The 19,480-nt window shown below is 42.7% G+C and overlaps 1 protein-coding gene across 1 annotated transcript; it reads left to right on the top strand.

Annotated features, from left to right (window-relative positions):
• Window positions 1-1,051: 1,051 nt before the first annotated feature.
• Window positions 1,052-8,962, top strand: LOC108796132 (microfibril-associated glycoprotein 3-like). The gene is made up of 2 exons (XM_018567557.1): window positions 1,052-1,419; window positions 8,199-8,962. Exons 1-2 carry the CDS (start codon window positions 1,140-1,142, stop codon window positions 8,960-8,962), a joined length of 1,044 nt encoding a protein of 347 aa, XP_018423059.1. The 5' UTR covers window positions 1,052-1,139.
• Window positions 8,963-19,480: the final 10,518 nt, after the last annotated feature.

Raw genomic sequence — 19,480 nt, 5'->3', positions numbered from 1 at the left:
CCCTCGTCCCTCAGTTTCCTACCTCCCAGGAACGCTTTGCCATGTTTATTTTCCTTGGTCCAGTCGGTCTTGAGATCGCTGGTCCCCCCGCTGTGCAGCTCTGCTACTGGGTCCTCTGTCGCTGGTGGTCTTGCTGTGGGTATAGTGGGGGTTCCCCCCATGCATGCATGGAGGTGCTGATAATTATGTTTTCGAGCTCAGTGGAGAAGTCGGGGGGGATATCATGAGCTCAGTTTTTTAAAAGACTGAGTTTTAGGAAGTGATGAGACATCCATACTGATATGTTGGCTAGTAAACTAGTGATGCGTGATGAGTATGATCAGGATCTATTTATTAACACGCTGCATCAGAAACCCTTTAAAAGTCTGGCTGCATTTTATTGTGTACCTGGCATATATGTGTGTGACAGTCCAAATGTTCTGACACTTTGGCATCACGCCGCACAACATATAAAGGTTTATGCTGTATCTGAAGGGCAACTCCGGTATGTAAAAAAAAAAAATTCTGCATCAGTTTAACATATCAGTATGTTGTAATTGGTTTAAACTCAAATATATAGAAAAAAAAACCTTCAAAACATTACATTTTCTGCAGACTTTATAGTCATGCTTAATCCATGTTTTTTTTACAGACCGTCCATGAATATCTGGACAGTGCCAAGCGTGCTTATTGAATAATCCAGTTATTGTACTTTTCCAGCCGTAAAAATCGCATGCACAGGATTCATAACTGACAGCCAGTAAAAGTGACATGAAACCAGCTGCGTACGTTTTTATATTTTAAGAGCTAGTTTGGTAGTTTTGCAGACAGTCACTTGATCACAATAAAACTGCTGACGTTCTGTTATCAAGTCTGGTCTAATCTGGTCTGACTAGCTTTTGTGTAACTTGTTTTTCACTGCGCTCATTGACAGGTGTAAGTATGCGGTTTGGCGAAAAATACTTTGTTGTGATATGTGTGATTGACGCTGTTTTTTTTTTTTCTTCCTTTTTTAATTTTTCCTTAACAGGAATGGAGCTGTACAAATTTGTTAGTAAAGTCCAGGAATCAGCTGCTTAGCGTCATATGAGAGATCTGCCGATGGCTTTTTGTGTTTGAAACCTCTGTCTTGGAATAGAAGTCTCTATCTGGGTGACCAAATGGGAAGGTCTCTTTCCTGCCTTTGTTCAAGGACCCTGTTCTTGCTCTGCACTGTCCTTTGCATTGCACAGTGCAGGGAAAACATCACGCAGGTCCTTAGTCTCCACAATGCATCCATGCACGCTCAGCTGCAGATCTCTGCGAATTCTCCAGCCCATCGAGACCAGATAGCCAAAGAAGGAAGCAGCACAGTCATAGAGTGTAACCTTAACGCCAGTCAGAATGAGGATGTCATGTGGTTTAACTCCAAAGGACGTGCACTTGGAGAAGTGGAAGGAGGTAAGGTTAAATGAAGTGATCTGCGTTTTTATAATACATTTACTCTTCTTGTTTTATATTAAATCTCAATAAGATATTTGTCTGTTTTGAAACACAACTCAAAATGGATGATTTTTTTTTTTTTTATAGATGTATTCTGATACCAGTTTGAGCCATACACTGCAGAGGGATCCTGCTGGAATCTGGTGATTCTCATTAGTGTCCATTGTTAGATTTACAGTCTAGAGGCACTATATGCAGTTTTTATCCCCTTAGGACTCATTCACACGGATGTGCACAGCTGTACATTATATACGTCCATGCAGAAGCCTGCGCCTAAGAGGGACAAGTGCTTTGTGTAGCCACATGCAGCTGCCTGTATATCTCTTTCGCAGGGTGTGGCTGCACTCAGCTACATGCTTACCTGAACTTGCACATACCTGTACGGATGTGCACATTTGGGTCGGCGTGTATCCGATTGCAGCTGCTTTCTGTCATAGAGATGTGCAGACGGCTGCATGCAGTACCTGTCCCTCTTGGGCCCATTTTTCTGCAAGGACATGCATGCTGTATGACTGTGCACGTCCGTGTAAATGAGGCCTTAAAGGAGAACTATGAAGTGAGTGATTTCCACTTCCCCCCCCCCCCCCTCTCCATTCCATCAGCACTGACTGGGGGAACGAACGGGGGAGGGGGCGGCCACAGCTGGCTAAAGAGAACTATGGGGAGAAACACTTACCCCATAGTTATTCTTTTAAAGTAAGTTTGTGCTTTGCTCATGCAGGGGGAGGCAACAGTCTCCCTATAATGCAGGCCCCCATAGAGCATATATTTACTTTTCTATGCTCTTCAACTGCTCCATTCAACCTCCTGAAGTAAAATACAGCCCTATGTAAACAGCTGGGTTTCTGAAGTCATAGGTTACACCGGTTTATGGGCTCCCTGTGTGACAGTGCAAATTGACCCAGTGCTGTTATACAGATTGAGTCACATACAACTTGCTGCTTTGCAGGACAGGTTTGCTCCAGCTCATCCCCCCCACTCCACCAGATTAGTCTTCTTGACATATTTTCCACAGGGTCTGACCTGTTTTTTATTATATAATTCTAACTCTTTCAGTAAAACGTATCAAGCACACTAACGAAGGCAGTTTATAATGGAGCAGTCGTCAGATGTTTTGGTTTACTATGGAAAACTCTGAGGACCCCTAAGCTTCCCCTGGTGCATGCATCATCCAGAACTAGATACAGTGATAAATATAACTATTAGGTGGCAATAGTTACAGAATTATTGGCAGGGTATTTATCTACTAGGTTTGCAGAACTTTTTAATGGAACTACTTATCATTGGCCTCAGTGAGCACTTCATATAGATCTTTGGAGAATTCACCAGAGGGTGGGTGACGCAGCATTTCTGCTTCCTGATCCCCCCCTAGTGGATTATCTATAGTAACATTTGGAGAGCTTTATGTTATGCTGTTGCCACATTCATGCATATGTCATTGTGGTGTGGCACTCATCCAGTTCAATGCTGAAATAGTTAAAATCTATTAACTAAAAGTATTGTCCTGTATTATAAAGGGAATGTACTTTGGAGACACGGCAATAAGTTTGCCACTTTACAAAACACTGGTGCGGCCTCATTTTGAGTATGCAGTTCAGTTTTGGCCACCAGTCCACAGAAAGAATGTCCTTGAGCTGGAGAGGGTACAAAGAAGGGCAACAAAACGTTTTAAGTGGCTGGAGGACCAAAGCTATGAGACAAGGTTACTAAATTTTAATTTGTTCACTCTAGAAGTGAGACGATTAAGAGGGGATATGCTTTTGATGTACAAATTGTTTAATGGTAATATCAGTAATAAGCTGTTTATTGTAAACTCCCCAAAGAAGATTAGAGGCCATCACCTAAAAAAAAGATTTAACCACAAGGAGCGTAGGGGCTTCTTCTGTGAGAGCGGTAAAATTGTAGAACTCTCTTCCACGCACGGTGGTATCAGCAGAGAGTATTGAATCATTCAAAAATCATTTAGATACCTTCCTCATGGACCGTAACATACAGGGGTACAGGAACTCTGGAACATACACACACGCTCACAAAGGTTGAACTCTATGGACCTGTGTCTTTATTCAACCTCAAATACTATGTAACTAAACATAACAAAAAGATAAAGCATTAATCAGGGCTCAGACATCCACAGCATGTTTATGCATCAAATGGGCTCATTCACACTAGTCCCGTTACCCTATATAATGCACTATGACCGATCTATAGAAAGCAGTGCTTCCAATGAAGCATATGTAACCATACATGCTGTGTTGCATCACATTAAGAAAATGTTCAACGTTCTAAATATTTGAATGTGTTCCCCTGCTGGTCCTATTCAAATCATTTGAATGGGATCCTTTTAAAATGTGTTATGTAGTAACCTGTCTCTGCATGGCAGCAACAGACAGGGTACATCAGAGTGGGGACCTAGGAAAGGTAGTAGCTTTGCCCCCCAATGTCACCTGACATTGATAAGGTTGCAGTAGGCACATAGAAGTTTTTCCATTTGCATTGTTTGTACTCCCATGGTCCCATCAGACATCAACTGGCTACAAGTGCACCTTCCCTTGTAAACTGAATGGCAGGTACAAAGCTTTAACCAACTGTGCTATATTTCTGATTTACTGCAGGAGCATACAGGTTGTAGCTGGGGGTCCACTGGACTTCCCTGGGCCCTTTGCTTCTGCATATGTTGTCTTGTAGCTGATCTGGCTCTGATGGCAACCCATGTTACCATTAAATGTACATGACAGCAGTTAGATGTATTCGAAGTAGAACCCATAATTACAGACTTTAATTAGGGGTTCTTAAAAAACACATCTATCTGCTTCTGTGTTCCTTTACTGGTTTCATTATAAACGAATTACGTTTGGGGAGTCTAGCAGTGCAGAGGTGCAGTTCTGGGTTGCTGCTTCCTTGTTATGTCATTATTTAGGCCCTTATCTGTAGTTGCTGAATTGTAAAGCCTGTTAGCACTTGAGCGTGCGTGAGGTGAGCCGTATGTTCTATTTGGAAGATACTGTATGTTGTCCGCACACCATTCTGCTTGGGAATATCGTCTTTATTTGTATTCCATTTAGCATGACATATGGATCCATACATCATGCTAAAGAAATAAAAATAAAGACGATATTCCCAAGCTGAATGGTGTGCAGACAACTTTTCTTCCAGATTGTATACTGTGTTCCAGCACCTGTTGGATTCTGGAGTACATCGGTATGGTTTGCGATGGGGGATATTACTAAGACGTATGTGCTATTCGTTCACAATCGATCTCTGCTCTTGTACATATGGACTTCAGTATGTGATGCAGCATACAAGCTGTTGCAAAGCTTTTAATCAGCTTTGTTGAAGCCTTAGATGTTTATGAAAGTGCCGACTGTCGCTTTAAAAAGCTGCTTGCAGGCTTCAGTGTGCATTTCAGGTTTGATCAAGCCAGCTAGCCTTGTTTAAAATGATAGTCTTCACTTACAATAAGATCTGCTGCAGCTTTAAAGACTTTAACAGAGTAGCTTGAAGATGGCTGAAAGCTTTGCTAAAGCTTTCTAAAAGACTGCTGTACACATTGGACGTAGATAGGCAGCCCCTCCGTACTCCACACAGCGCTCCCGACACAAGATAGAGGACAAGAATCACCAGCACACAGTAATATCATTCAATATCAATATACAGGTCACATCTTCTCACCCTGATGAAGGGACCCTGTGTGGCCCCGAAACGTTGGCTTCTTTCATTGTGGCGATTTTGTCCAAATATACAGATATATTGAATGATATTACTGAGTGCTGGTGATTCTTGTCCTCTATGCTGTACACATTGCTCTTCTACAGACCTGAAGCCCATATCTGTAAGGCCTTAGTGATAATTGTAGTACCATGACTGAGCTACTAAATATCACCCACATAGCTCCAGCTAGAGGTGGGGGGGGGGGATTGCAGCCTGCTCCAACCAAAGTGGAGAAATGCGCCTGCAAGAAGATCTGTGGTCAGTCAGCCCATCTTCTCCGTGGTCCACTGTGTAATGCATGTAGGATGAAGCAAACATTGGGCTTGCCTTCTGACGGCAAACAGTTCCTGTACAAGTAGCATTTCAGTCCTAGAATTAAAAAAAACAAAAGCACACCACCATAAAGAGCATTTAGGTTTATTGGAGTTGCACCAAGTTTCCAATATAGTTTGATCTAATACAGTTGATTTAGATCATGGAGGTGATCCAGAAGAACTCTTTTGTAATTCCTGGATGATGCCTTTATGAGATGATATAATGAGCCATTTCTTAGGATTGCCGCACTCCGAGTATTTTAATTTGCTACAGTGCTTTTTATCTGACTGGCTTCCTAGTTAGTGATGCGTGTACTGAACAATCGTTATTAGACTGAGCAAATTTATATCCTGAGATTACCATCATTCCCTTTAGGAAGTATTCATAAATAGGTTAGGTATTTAGGTAGTGATTTAACCCATGGCAGTCAGCTGGCAATTTACCTTCTCAGAATAAAGCAAATTAGAAGCCAGGCTTATTTTTTGCATCTAAGTTCTGAACTTGTTCGGTATATACAGCAGCAGATGTAAAATAATTATCTGCCTTTCACCAGCGGACAAGATTATAGCAAGTATTAGCTGTGGGGATAATCGAGGAGAAGGGTTTGGACTAGGATAAAATGTTTTGGCAAACTTCATATTTTTTCTGTAACATAGTTAATGTGTTTTGTAAGTACACGCAACAGAACAAGCCAAAATTCAAAGGTTTCTGAGAATACCTGACATCTTCTAACCGGTGCCCAGGCTATAGACATTCAAGTATTTGCAGATTCTTAAACAGTAAAAAGGCTTTAAAACAAGCCATCCCTGACCTCTTTAGCTGCTTGTACTGTGAAATCATTTATCCTCAATTCATATTGTTCACAACAAGGACTCTGAAGTCAGCTTTTGGTCAATTTCTGAAACTGTAGAGGTCAACTTGAAAATTATAGAGAGTCTCAAGTGTGGCCCCCAACACTTTTTCAGAGGGCCACACATTATGCATCTTGTTTTCGTGTGTTGAAGCACATTGCATCATGTTAGGCAGCCCATTTGAAATGAATGGGCTATAACACACCTCAATGATCAAGCATTTCGGTCCTGCTGTGTTTATGTACACTGAAGAAAAAGTGGGAGTAAAATAGGCCCCATTGTTGGTGTCAGTGACCGCAATAGTAATTCCCTGCTTTGGTGTCCCTGACTGCAATAGTAATTCCCAGCATTGGTGTCAGTGACCGCAATAGTAATTCCCTGCTTTGGTGTCCCTGACTGCAATAGTAATTCCCAGCATTGGTGTCAGTGACCGCAATAGTAATTCCCTGCTTTGGTGTCCCTGACTGCAATGATAACCCCCAGGTTTGGTGTCAGCGACTGCAATAATAACCCTCCCCAGCTTTGGTGTCAGTGACTGCAAGAATAACGCCCAGCTTTGGTGTCAGTGACTGCAAGAATAACGCCCCGCTTTGGTGTCAGTGACTGCAAGAATAACTCCCCGCTTTGGTGTCAGTGACTGCAAGAATAACGCCCCGCTTTGGTGTCAGTGACTGCAATGAGAACCCCCAGAAATGGCTGTGAGTGACTGCAATGAGAACCCCCAGAAATGGCTGTCAGTGACTGCAATGAGAGCCCCCAGCAAATGCTGTCAGCGACTGCAATGAGAGCCTCCAGCAATGGCTGTCAGCGACTGCAATGGGAGCCCCCAGCAATGGCCGTCAGTGACTGCCATCAAGCCCCCAGCAATGGCCGTCAGTGACTGCAATCAGAGCCCCAGGCAATGGCTGTCAGTGACTGCAATCAGAGCCCCCAGCAACTTTTTATTAATATAACAAATGCATACTGTGAAACAGAATTCCCATGTATAACACCTCTCATCCGTGTCCGCAATCTGGCTTAATTATAGAGGCCTCTATGATTAAGCCAGATTGGTGAAATGCGTGAAAGGTGGGAGTTCTGTTTCACAGTATGCACTTGTTATATTAATAGTTGCTTTTAAATGTACGGAGATCTATGGAAGTGCAGCTCGTTTGTAAGAAGACCCTTAATTGGTAGTCATGTCAATGCTGTTAACCCTACCTACATTGATAGTCCGTGGCAGTGCTGTTAACCCCACCACCTTCTGTTGTGAACTTTGAGAGTGAATTTCTCCACAATAACAAGATATAGAGGTGAATGGGGGCTTGTTTTAAAGTGTTTTACTGCTTGTTCAGAATATGTAAATGCATTAATGTGTATAGTCTGAGCATAGGTTCAGTAGATGTAAACCCTAAATCAATGACATTTAGTTTGCTGAAGCGCTGTGTACAATCTTTTTTTATTTTTTCTTCATATAAAATCCTTATTTTCAACTTTTTTCATTGTTTGTTGTATCTCCATGCTGCTGATCTCATCCATCGTCTACATGCACTGCAGCAATAGTTGCATGGCATTTCTCAGGGTAGTTTTCCTGATGGTGACAGTGGGCCATGCCTGTGTAATGTGCGTTAAAACAGCCACTTTGTTGGCAGCCCATGTGTTCGAGGGTGGTGATGTAAAGACAGAGCGTTGTCATCCTCATAAGAGGAAGTGCCTGCACAAGGACCTGCATGGCAGGATTACCAAGTGTTATTTTAATGAAAGCTGCAAATTTAAAGAGATTGATATTTTGTTTTTATTATTACATGGGTAAAGTAAATGTTTTAGTGATTGGGTTTATGAATACTTTAATTGTCTCTTCTGTTTCTATTTCATTTGTTACAGAAGGGAAATGGCTGATCTCTTCCACTGGAGCCCTTAACATTACAAGTGTAACATTTGCCGATCGAGGGCGGTATACCTGCATGTGTCCAGTTGGTAATGCCACCTCCTTCTACACCGTTACCCTTCGGGTGACTTTCACCTCTGGGGATATGGGCATATACTACGTGATAGTCTGCTTGGTGACCTTTACCATCACCCTGATTCTGAACATCACTCGGCTCTGCATGATGAGCAGTCACCTGCGGAAGACCGAGAAAGCTATTAATGAGTTCTTCCGCACGGAAGGGGCAGAGAAGCTCCAGAAGGCCTTTGAAATTGCCAAGCGTATTCCAATTATCACCTCTGCTAAGACTCTGGAGCTGGCCAAGGTGACTCAGTTCAAAACCATGGAGTTTGCCCGTTACATAGAAGAACTGGCCAGAAGTATTCCTCTGCCCCCTCTCATATTTAACTGCAGAGCTTTTATGGAGGAGATGTTTGAAGCAGTGAAGTTGGAGGATCCCGATGAGGTGGAGAAGGAGCACTGTTCTGGGATCTACACCATTGGTCCTGATATGGCTCGGAGCAGATCTCCAGCCGGTGACTCAGAAGACAGTTCGGTACATGGCCAGGAAATAGCGGTTAATGTATCTGTTCATCCTCAGTTTGAGACTCAAAGCATCAACACCAACCATTCTCAGGAGTGTTGTGTAGCATGTCCTGAGGAGGTCATCCCTATGGTGGATCAGGATAGGGCACCAGAAGCGAGTGCATCACCTGACTAGTTTTTTTTAAAACAACTCTGGTCCTTCATGGCAAAACTGGTTTTGACTCTAGGCAAAAGGGTTAAAGAATATCTGAAGTCAAATCTTTTTTGCATTCTGTATAGTGTAGAAAAGGGTTAAAGTCCCTGTGTCTCATTGGGGACATTTCTCTTTACTTCATATCCTGTATACACAACAGAAGGTGAAACCATAATTCTCTAAAAGTAAGTCTAACTCCCTCATGGGGAAGATTTTCCATTTATTCCTCTTCCTAGTGGCTACTCAAAATTCAGGATTTCCCCTGATATGAGATTAGTCCCTGTGACAATCTCACCAGAGGCTTCTAACCCCTCAATCCATCTGAGCGTTCTATCCAAAGCTAAAAACAAGAAAAACATTTGGCTTCAGATATGCTTTAAATCTTTCTCCCTGTTGTATCGGACCAGGATTCCATTTGTGAGACCTATGCACCAACAAGCCCAGTATTGAGTCATAAGGCTTCTTCGTTTACAGTGAAGGTGTGAGACCCCACAGCAATGAAGGGAAAAGCAGTTCTGAGATCTCTGAGAAGCTCTTGAGAGATATAAGCTGCCCTTGGGTGGTCCTGCCTACTCTTTGTCCAAAACTAATGAAAATGTTACTTTTGATTGGACTGACATTTTGAATTTGTTACAAATACAGTATTGATATTTTCATTCCAACTCAATTCAATAGTTTTAAAACAAAATGTGCCACTTTGCTACAAAGACATATATTTTATTACATGTTGACTTAGAAGTTCACCTTCAATAACATTCCTTAAAGTAGACGTATACTCAAATATAAAAGCTTTGTTAAAACGTCTTACTGGCACAGATAAATAAAAGCAAGAGAAGAGCTTTAGTTCCCTCTGGTCAGGTGATCTCTTTTGAAAGGATAAGCCAAATGGAACTCGGATCACCAATATAAATGCCCCATATTCTGGTCACGTGACACTATAGTGTGCCCAGGGAAAAGGAAATGTTTCAGCCCTTCTGTTACACTTTATCCATCATGGAAGGCCTGTTAAGCTTCAAGTTAAAGTGACACTAAACTCGGGAGTTAAACCTTAAGAATGCATTCATGTACCATAACTATTAACCGAAATGTATTGTATTTGTGTATCACTCAGCTGTATATCCTCAAATCATCTCTGAATTGGTGCCGACACTGTCCTTCCTTCTGGAGGGTGGAGAGAGTGAACTTGGAGCGGTGACTACTTTACAACACACACACAGGGACCATGGGGAACAAAAGTAGCCACCCTCCAGAAGGAAGGACAGTGTCAGCACCAATTCAGAGAAGATTTGAGGATCTACAGCTGAGTGATACACAAATAAGATACATTTGTGTTAATAGTTAAAGTACTTGAATGTATTTTTAAGATTTACCGTATTTTTCGCTCCATAAGACGCACTTTTTTCCCCCCAAAAGGAGGGGGAAATGTGCCTGCGTTTTATGGAGCGAATCCCGACGCCCGAGACATGCAGTTTTGGGCGCCGGGCGAGTAGTAGGAGCCACTGCTCGTTTTAATACGAGTGATCTAATGAGATCACTCGTATTAAAACCGAGCAGCGGCGACGATCGAGATCACCATAGAGCAGACGAAGAACGGACTTTCTTTGTCTGCTCTGTGTGATCACTGAGACCGTGGCGCTGTAATCACAGCGCCACCTGTCTCGGCGGTCACGAACTGCAGCTTCTGTCATAGAAGCTGTGACGGAAGCTACGGTCTGTCAAGTGCTCCATAAGGCGCGCCGGACCTCCCTGCGTCCTATGGTCCGGTGCGTCTTATGGACCGCAAAATACGGTAACTCCTGAGTTTAGTGTCACTTTAATATTTGATTATAGGTCCACTTTAACCAGAAAGCGGGTCCTGAACTGTATATAAAGAAATGCCTCTTTTCATTCTAAACCTTTTTTTTTTTTAAACATATCTTATGGCATTGGTATAGAATGGGTTTTCACTTTGAGATGCAGCAAATAGACATCAAAGCCTCGCTCTTGACTAACTATTGTAGGGTACTGCATTTTAAAAAGTCTCGCATTTCACATACCTTCATTAGAGCAGCAGGACGCCCATCATTATTGGGTTTCTATTCTCCATGGCTATGTGCTCAAGTGCGTCTTTTATTTAATTCCACTTCATTTTTTTTTTTTTCTGCAGCTTCATGTAATTTTGTGCAATGACCATGGAAGAAAGAGCTAGAAGAGAATTTAAAGTCTACATGTTTGACCTAAGCTTTTAAAACTTGGACAATGTCAGTCAGCACAAAAAAAGTGAACTCTTTTTAAAGAAGTATTGAGATGGTCAAATGTACTCTTCCCAATACTTGGAGCTGGCGGGAGACACTGCAGCTGTCACATTCTGGTTCTAGATCAAGAGCAGAGCGACCATCCAGCTCACAGTATTCTCCTTGAAGAGAGTGGCGACTAACAGTCATCGGTCCCCACAGGAAATCTTCCCTTCTCTGTTTCTCCAGTGCTCATTGGGGGGACAGACAGAATGGGTCGGGTACAGATGGCTCTGGCTCTAGAGAGTCAGAGCTAGCTGTCAATCAGGCAGCCGGGTAGATCCCAACAATATTGTCGGGATCTTTCCCAGCTTCAGTGCGGCTCTGTGCTATTAGCATATAGTGGGCAGTAACCTGCTATAAGTTGTCTTTGGGTCTTAGGAGTACATCGGTGAATGTACCCATCTGACCCAAAAGAGAAGTGAAGCCAAAAAAAACGGTTTGACTTTAATTCTCTTAACGGTTTTGCTTATAATTTTTTTCTGAATAGTTCTGCGCTAAACCAAACTCCCTTTCCCTGGCAGCCTGCAGCAGATAAGGGACCACTGTTCTCGCCAGCATTCCAACCCACCCTCTGCATAGTCACAACTACTGTCCAGCAGTCTTCAGGGAACACGAGCATTGTTGATTTCAGCACTATAGTACAGAGGGTGGGTAAGGCACAGAACACAGCAGTCCTCATCTTCAGTGGACTGTAAATGATGTAGCACCAGAGTGTTATTAAAGCAAGGATATTAGAGAGTTAGCGGAGTTATAATGCAATTAAATGTCTTGGTTAAAAGAAGCAATAAAGAAATAAAGACTAAACAAAGAAGGATAATCTACTATTCGTAGCTGTCTAGAGGGCATTACATTTAAAATGTATATCTGGGCATTGCATCTTTGCAATAAATGCACACTTCCCCATGTTTGATCTCTAGTTTAAAATACTGCAGATTCAGAATACCTGTTCATCCTGCTGGGAATCAAGGAAACTTCCTGTAGTGAGCTGACAACTCTGCCTCTGCTGCATTGAAATCCCAGGGAGCGTCGTCAGCCCTACCCGAATGCTGCCATGCTGGACTGCATCTCATCTACATAAAATAAGGGGCAGGTGGTCTGTAGTAATTTAAAAGAGGCAAAACATGGAGATATGTGCTTGTATCATAGAGATGTACTAAATGGGTATTATTTATTTCATTGATTTTTTTTTTTAGATTTTTTTTTTTTGTGTGCGTTTTGCTGTGTATAATGCAATAAATACGTTCTTTCTACTTTTGTTGCTGTTCCCCAAATACGATGTGGTATCTGGCCATGCAGAGGCTTTAAAAGACGCTTTTTATTACCAAACCAAGCCTGACACACTATGTTGAACAGCCTTCCTCTCCATGCATGCTCTCTATACTCCTTTGTACCTCAGGGGGTGACCAGGTCCAGGAGGTGCAGCCTACACTGGGTAGTGCTCCGGTCCTCTTCTGAGCAAAGGCGAATGTGTGCTGTGCAAGCTCAACCTCTTCTTGGGCCCCAATGGAATAGACTTCAGTCTGCAGTATTGTACATGGTTGGCGTTTTCCATAAGGGCTTATTGAGAAAAGTAGTGCATGGCCACCCCAGCTCAAAAGTGGTTTGACGTTCTACTCTGTAGGTGGCAGCTCCCTAAACAGGCCACTCACAGATTTGGGGTATTTACAGGTGGGGTATAGTTAGTGGGGGGTTGTAAGGAGGGCTGTTGGGTATTCAGCCTTAAAGAAGGATTCTGAAAAATGAGCCCTTGCAGTGGGGCTACCATTGCACTGCAAGAGTTAACGGCAGATTGTTCCATAGGGGTGAAAATAAACACTAAATACTCACCCAATCCTCAGGCCTGCAGCAGTGACCACTCACCTTTTTCATCTGTTCTGGCTGTGGAATGTCCATTGGTGTTCTCACATCTAATAGACCTGTACCAGAAGTGATGACACAACAGGTCCTTAGGGCACTGGAGCCCAGGGGAGAAGAGGCTGCAGGGACCCATCTAGGAGCCTAAGGTAGAAATGATACACCAGAATCCTTTTAGGTTAGCAAAATGTTCATTTATTTGAAGTTCCTTGTCATATAAACAAGCGCTTTCAGGGCTGTGCAGGGTCTATTCATCAGGCTTAGCATTGACAATGCTAAGCCTGATGAAGGGACCCTGTGCGGCCCTAAAAGTGCTTGTTTATATGACAAGAAACTTCAAATAAATGATAAAAGAAACTTCAGATAACATTCTGCTATCCTAAAATGATTCTGGTGTATAATTTCTACCTTTTTGCTGATATTTGCAGCGCCATCCGCAGTCATTGCGAGCACCCCCCCCCCCCCCCCCCCCAATTGCAAGGGACTTTGGGTAAGGAGTGCTGCAAGGTAAAGAGAAGTATCTACCATCTGGGACCATCTATCTTTATTTCCGTACCTAGTAGAGAAAACAAGCACTTAACCCTTGTAGTGTTGGGGTAGCACCACTGCAAGGGTTAAGGTTTAAAAATCCTGGAGTTCCTCTTTAAACTTAAACAGCTGTCTGAAATGTCTTTGATCTGACTGTCCTTCCAGGGTGCCATAGTGTACAGGGCATATGATAAATGTCAGAACACCTATGTCTTGTGTCAACAATCCATCTTCTTTATTGCTGCAGAATGTCGCAAAATAGCGTTTCGGGGCCACGCCGGGTCCCCTTCATAGTGTACAGGGCAGTCACCTCACTTGTGATGCACAGCAGATTCCTGACTACTCTAGTAGTAATATGAAGCTCTTGAGGAGGACATTAGTAGCTTCCAGCATCAGGTATTTCTTCACGTACTGTTATAAATAGGGATGCACCGATACCAAGTACGAGTACAAGTACCGATACTTTTCCAGCTCCAAGACCAGACTAGAGAAAAATGTAAAAGTTAGGAGGCCGCTGTCATTTGTAAGGAGCACACAGAGCTCCTGGGATTTGTACATCTCTGTTTTAATGTATGATTTTTGTTTTATAAATATAAATAAAGGGATGCAGTGATACCAGTTTTGCGAGTACGAGTACTGATACTTGCCCAAGTACTTACAAGTACAAGTACTGATACATTTTTGTTTATTGTCATGTGACAATTTTTCTAAAACAATACAGACTAATGATTTCAGGACAGTGGTGGAGCGCCAGAGCCAGGTCCCAACCTTGGTAGTTCTCCAAGTATGGGCATTGGTACTCAAAGTATCGGTGCATCCCTAGTTATAAAGCTTCTGACACGTGGGCAGAGTTGAGGACTCAGTTTAGTAATCCCACTCCTGGAACCTGTGGCAGAGGCTAGTGATTAAGTCATGATGCCAACAATTGCTCAGTGATTCTGACCCTTCACAAGCTGCTAAATGAATCTGGTACAACAAGCAACTATTCTAAGATCCTGCTGTTCCAGGAACAGAGTAGGATGATCTAGAATCCACATTAATGTTTGGTAAATGCAGCTTCATGAGCTGTTTATTCACGCTGCATCTCAGACCCTCATGATTGCTGTTGACCAAACGACCTCAGAACTTTCCCATCTGGAAATTGGGAATTGTCTGTATTCCGTTTTATTCCAGATGAACAGAATTGGTTGTAGACCTGAGCAGAAGCAGGTGTTTTATGGCTACCGGTATTTGGCCGCTGACTATGCCTGTATTTCACTAGCAGTCTGTTCGGTGTAGCTCGTGTGTACAGCGCATTTCAACTCCTAATGCCCAGTAGTTTTCATCTCCTATTCTGCCAGCATTCATTGGCAGGATTGTGCTCCGATTGCTGAATGATGCAGAAAGGCCAGCAGTTTGCCAGCTGAATAATATAAATATTTGAGTGCTGCTGCTGAATTCTTATTTCTGATTCTGTCCCATATTGTCTGTATGAATGTTGCATCAATTGGTCTGCCTTTTATTTTTTTACTATAGTTTAGTTTCCTTCAGGACTCAATGATCAATGAGTTGTTTTCAGACTTTAAAGAGCCGGTGAGTTGGGCTTAGAGAAAAAAGACTAATGACCAATGAGCATTTTTTTTCCTTCTGAATTTGGTCATCAATTAGATTTTTTGGACCAGTGAGCATGTTGTACCTCAGTGACCAATACATTTTTTTTCTTTTTTTTTCTTTTAGAACTTGAACTAGCTGTTTGTGCTCAATAACCAGCATATGTATAAAAACTAAGAGATCAGTGACAAATGAGCTTACTGTTAAAGTGACACTAAACTAAAAGAATCTTAAATACAATTAACTACTAACATCAATGTATCTTATTTGTGTATCACTCGGTTGTAGATCCTCAAATCATCTCTGAATTGGTGCTGACACTGTCCTTCCTTCTGGAGGGTGGCTACTTCTGTTCCCCATGGTCCCTGTGTGTGTTGTAAAGTAGTCACCGCTCCAAGCTCACTGCTGTGATGGACTACAATCTCAATACAAACTAGTAAACAAAACGTGAGCGTGTAGTCCATCACGAGAGTGAACTTGGAGCTGTGACTACTTTACAACACACACAGGGACCATGGGGAACAGAAGTAGCCACCCTCCAGAAGGAAGGACAGTGTCAGCAGCAATTCAGAGATGATTTGAAGATCTACCGCCGAGTGATGCACACATAAGATACATTTTTGTTAGTAGTTAGTAGTACCTGAATTCATTTTTAAGGTTTAACTCCTGAGTTTAGTGTCCACTTTAATCTATAATGGGGTTGCACAAAGCAAAGTGACCCTGGAACAGCCTAGCATCCCACTTTTCATTGCTGCTACTCAGCCTATTCCTCTGCAGCAATGTATGCCTAATCCTTGTTCCCACAATGCACTGCTCAGTGACCGAGTAACCTATCACTAGGTGAAGCACTGTCACGTAGGCTCAAGTCACAGTACTGGTACATAATACTGCTGGTGTGGCACATACTGGTGCTCGGTGATCAGGCCATGGCCATAAACACTCCTCTGATATAAGTGGTATATTTATGAGTGGAAAGACGCGGCAATTACATCCCTTCATCTAAAAGCTGAACTCCAGGCAAACCGCTAAACACACAGATCAAATACATATATAGGAGCCGTTTGACCTTCCAAAGGATTTGTATTTTTGTCTATCTCAGTTTTAAGATTTGCACAGCTCCGCCAAAGCACAGCCCACCTCGCAGTGCAGGAGACCTGATTTGTCTCTGCTGTAGCTGGGTAACACTTGGGGGTCTAGTCATTCTTTCAGTCTGTGAGTGGACAGTGAAAGGAGAAGTAGCAGATTGCTTATCACATCACATCTGGCTAAAGGTGCCCATACACCTTACAATTATCTGCAGATTTTCTGTGGTCAGATGGAAAAAGTGCAACGGATTGGCCCAGGTGGAGATTCCTCCATCCACACAGTGTAGTGTAGATGGAGGAATCTGTTGCCCCTTTTCCATCTGACCATAGAAAATCTGCAGATAATTGTAAGGTGTATGGCCAGCTTAACAGTCTGTGCTCTCTCCTATCATGTCCCTTGTTAGCACAAGAGGACTGCAGAAGAAATGATTGGTTCTTTGTGCTGCTTCCCTCTCTCCCAGTCCGATCCCTGCTGCACATGGACTAGAAAGCTAATACCAAGTCAAATTCAGAAACTTCCACTCCTTTCATTAATGAATACAGAGCGACTTTCATATATGGAGTTCATCTTTGGGCATGGCGCCTCTAGTCACTGTCCTAAAAAAACATAATGCTGTGTTAAAATCTTATATTTCAGAATCCGATTTTTTTTTTTTCTTTTGGACCTTCCAAATTCTGGGGCCGTATAGTAGCTTGTGGACCATCTATCTAAGCTTATCATATATGTTCCTGTATCTTTTATATGTGCTGATAAATGGTTCCTGTGGCTCGGCTATTGCCTCCTGTGATTACCCGATATAATATTGTATACTATACAATTACTTGTAGTGTGTGTAGTCTCTTCTGTAAGTAATTACTATTCACAAACATCGGTGGTTCCCTTTTCTAGAGGTCATTTTATGTTGTATAACATTTCTAGCTTGTCATAGCTACACTCCATGCAAGAAAATGAAGGACCCATTATTTCAGTATTATAATATTATCTTCTCTTTTGTGCGTTACTTTCTATTGTCAAAATCTGACAATTGCGTATTGTATTCCTGAAGAATCACTTTCATTAATCTGAGTAGATTTGTTGTCTGTTTTTCATGAATTGATGTAATAAAGCTGAAAATTAAATCTTTGTGATTTGTGGTCATTATTTAATAGGGATTTATAGGACTTTTTGAGTGCCTGTTAACATATTATAGAGCAGGGGTGCCCATTAGGTAGGTGGTGATCTACCAGTAGCTCACAAAACTGATGCTGGTAGATCACGAAGCGTGTGAATGGCGGCCCCTTTATTCCATTTTGGTATATTTATTTAGCTGTGCACACATGATTACCTATTAGCCTGAGTCTGCTGAGCCAAGCTCCCTGTCACCTTTCAGGTGGTTGAAGTGCTATGTATTACATCAAAGAATATCAGTTTACACAGCCTGTTGCAAAATACAGCAAGGTGAGCCAGGAGAGAGAGCGGGGAGAGACAGACAGGAGTGAGAGGAAAGACAGCCAGGGGAGAGAGCGAGTAGAGACAGCTAGGGGAGAGGGCAAGAGAGCAAAGAGAGACAGCCAGGGGAGAGGGCAAGAGAGCAAAGAGAGACAGCCAGGGGAGAGGGCAAGAGAGCAAAGAGAGACAGGAGAGAAAACAAGGAATTAAATCCAGGAGAGAGAGAGTGAGGAAAGACAGCCAGGAGGATGAGCAAGGGGAGACAGCCAGGAGAGCGAGGAAAGAGAGAGAGGAGACACAGCCAGGGGAGAGGGCAAGAGAGCGAAGAGAGACAGCCTGGGGAGAAAATGAGGAATGACATCCAGGAGAGAGGAGACACAGCCAGGAGGATGAGCAAGGGGAGACAGCCAGGAGAGCGAGGAGAGACAGCCAAGAGTGAGAGCGAGGGAGGTTTTTTTTTTTGTTGGTAGATCTCATGTAGCTCACCATTCAAAAAGTAGATCTTAACACAAAAATTGTGGGCACCCCTGTTATAGTGCATGTCCTTATTTAATTTGTCTGTCAGCATCACTGGAGGTCAGACATGATTATAGAATGTGACCTTTCCATCATGTAGCACTTTATGTAGTGTGTATTCGTATACACAGCATGTTATATATTATAAATCTTAGATTAAGTCCCACCCACTGACTTTGCAGACGCTTCCTATTTGACAATTCCTGCCCTTTTTTATGGATGAGGATTTTCCTGATTGTGGCATCCGGAGTTTAATTTTACTACTACGTGCATCTGGCTGTGTGTTTGCTGCTGTTCAGAACATTAAAATCAAATCTAGAAAGTGACGATTTCTTTTCTCCACCCACTCCCACCATCAAATACTCTGTGTATGAAAGAAATAAGAAGCCCTACAATATGCACCCTGAGAACTGTAACCGAGCTGTTACCACCAGCTCGTGCTCATCTGCTGACGACTGGGACTCAGTAGGACAGGCACCTGATTATGTAATCAACAAAGAAAGATCTTCCATAAGCTCAATCCCTGTTAATCCTTACCCTTTATATTTGATCTGCCTCTCCCACAGTCTGTAACTATTATAAACAACCAAAAAAAACACCATTAGTTTGTGCCTACAGCACAAACTGAAAGAGTAACTTTAAAAGAGAACTATGGGGTAAGTGTTTCTCCATAGTTCTCTTAAGGATCACGGGAGGACATATACTAGTGTCCTCCTGTGACCCGAAACTCACAACTTGCGGTATACTGAGACCGCCGCAGCCGGTACAGATCCCAACATTACTGTAGAGATCCACCCAGCTGCTCGAGTGACAGCTGGCTCTGCCTATCTAGAGGCAGCGCCAGCTGTGCCCGCCCCTCCCCGCTGGAGGATCGGAGGGGGGGAATCCCTGCGGGATGCTGTGACTTACAGTCGCTGCTCTCTGCAGGGACATGATCGAGAAGTGAGCAAGCGACAGTATGTGTTCGTTTACTTCCCGATCTATAGAGCCGACATGTGACCGTTTCATTGTCACGTCGGCTCGAACTATGAAGATTAGTGAGTTTCACTCACCTCATAGTTCTCCTTTTAAAGACCACGCTACACGGCTTATTGAAAATTGAAAACAAACTTTATTGATTGCAAACAATTCCATATTATATTGCACCTTGCCCCAAATCACCCGTTAAAAACAAGTTGACATTGCTGACAACATATTCTTTGTATTATAGATCAATGCTGGT

Source organism: Nanorana parkeri, unplaced genomic scaffold, assembly GCF_000935625.1.
Source record: "Nanorana parkeri isolate BGI_ZX_2015 unplaced genomic scaffold, ASM93562v1 scaffold1061, whole genome shotgun sequence".
NCBI classification, from domain to species: Eukaryota; Metazoa; Chordata; class Amphibia; order Anura; family Dicroglossidae; genus Nanorana; species Nanorana parkeri.
Note: the sequence above shows the minus strand (reverse complement) of the source record. Positions and strands in the feature narration are given on the sequence as shown.

Excerpts from the sequence above, each read along its gene's own strand:
- LOC108796132 (XM_018567557.1), top strand. The coding sequence starts at position 1,140 with ATGGGAAGGTCTCTTTCCTGCCTTTGTTCAAGGACCCTGTTCTTGCTC. Across the intron at positions 1,420-8,198 it reads ACTTGGAGAAGTGGAAGGAG|AAGGGAAATGGCTGATCTCT; the intron begins GTAAGGTTAAAT and ends CATTTGTTACAG.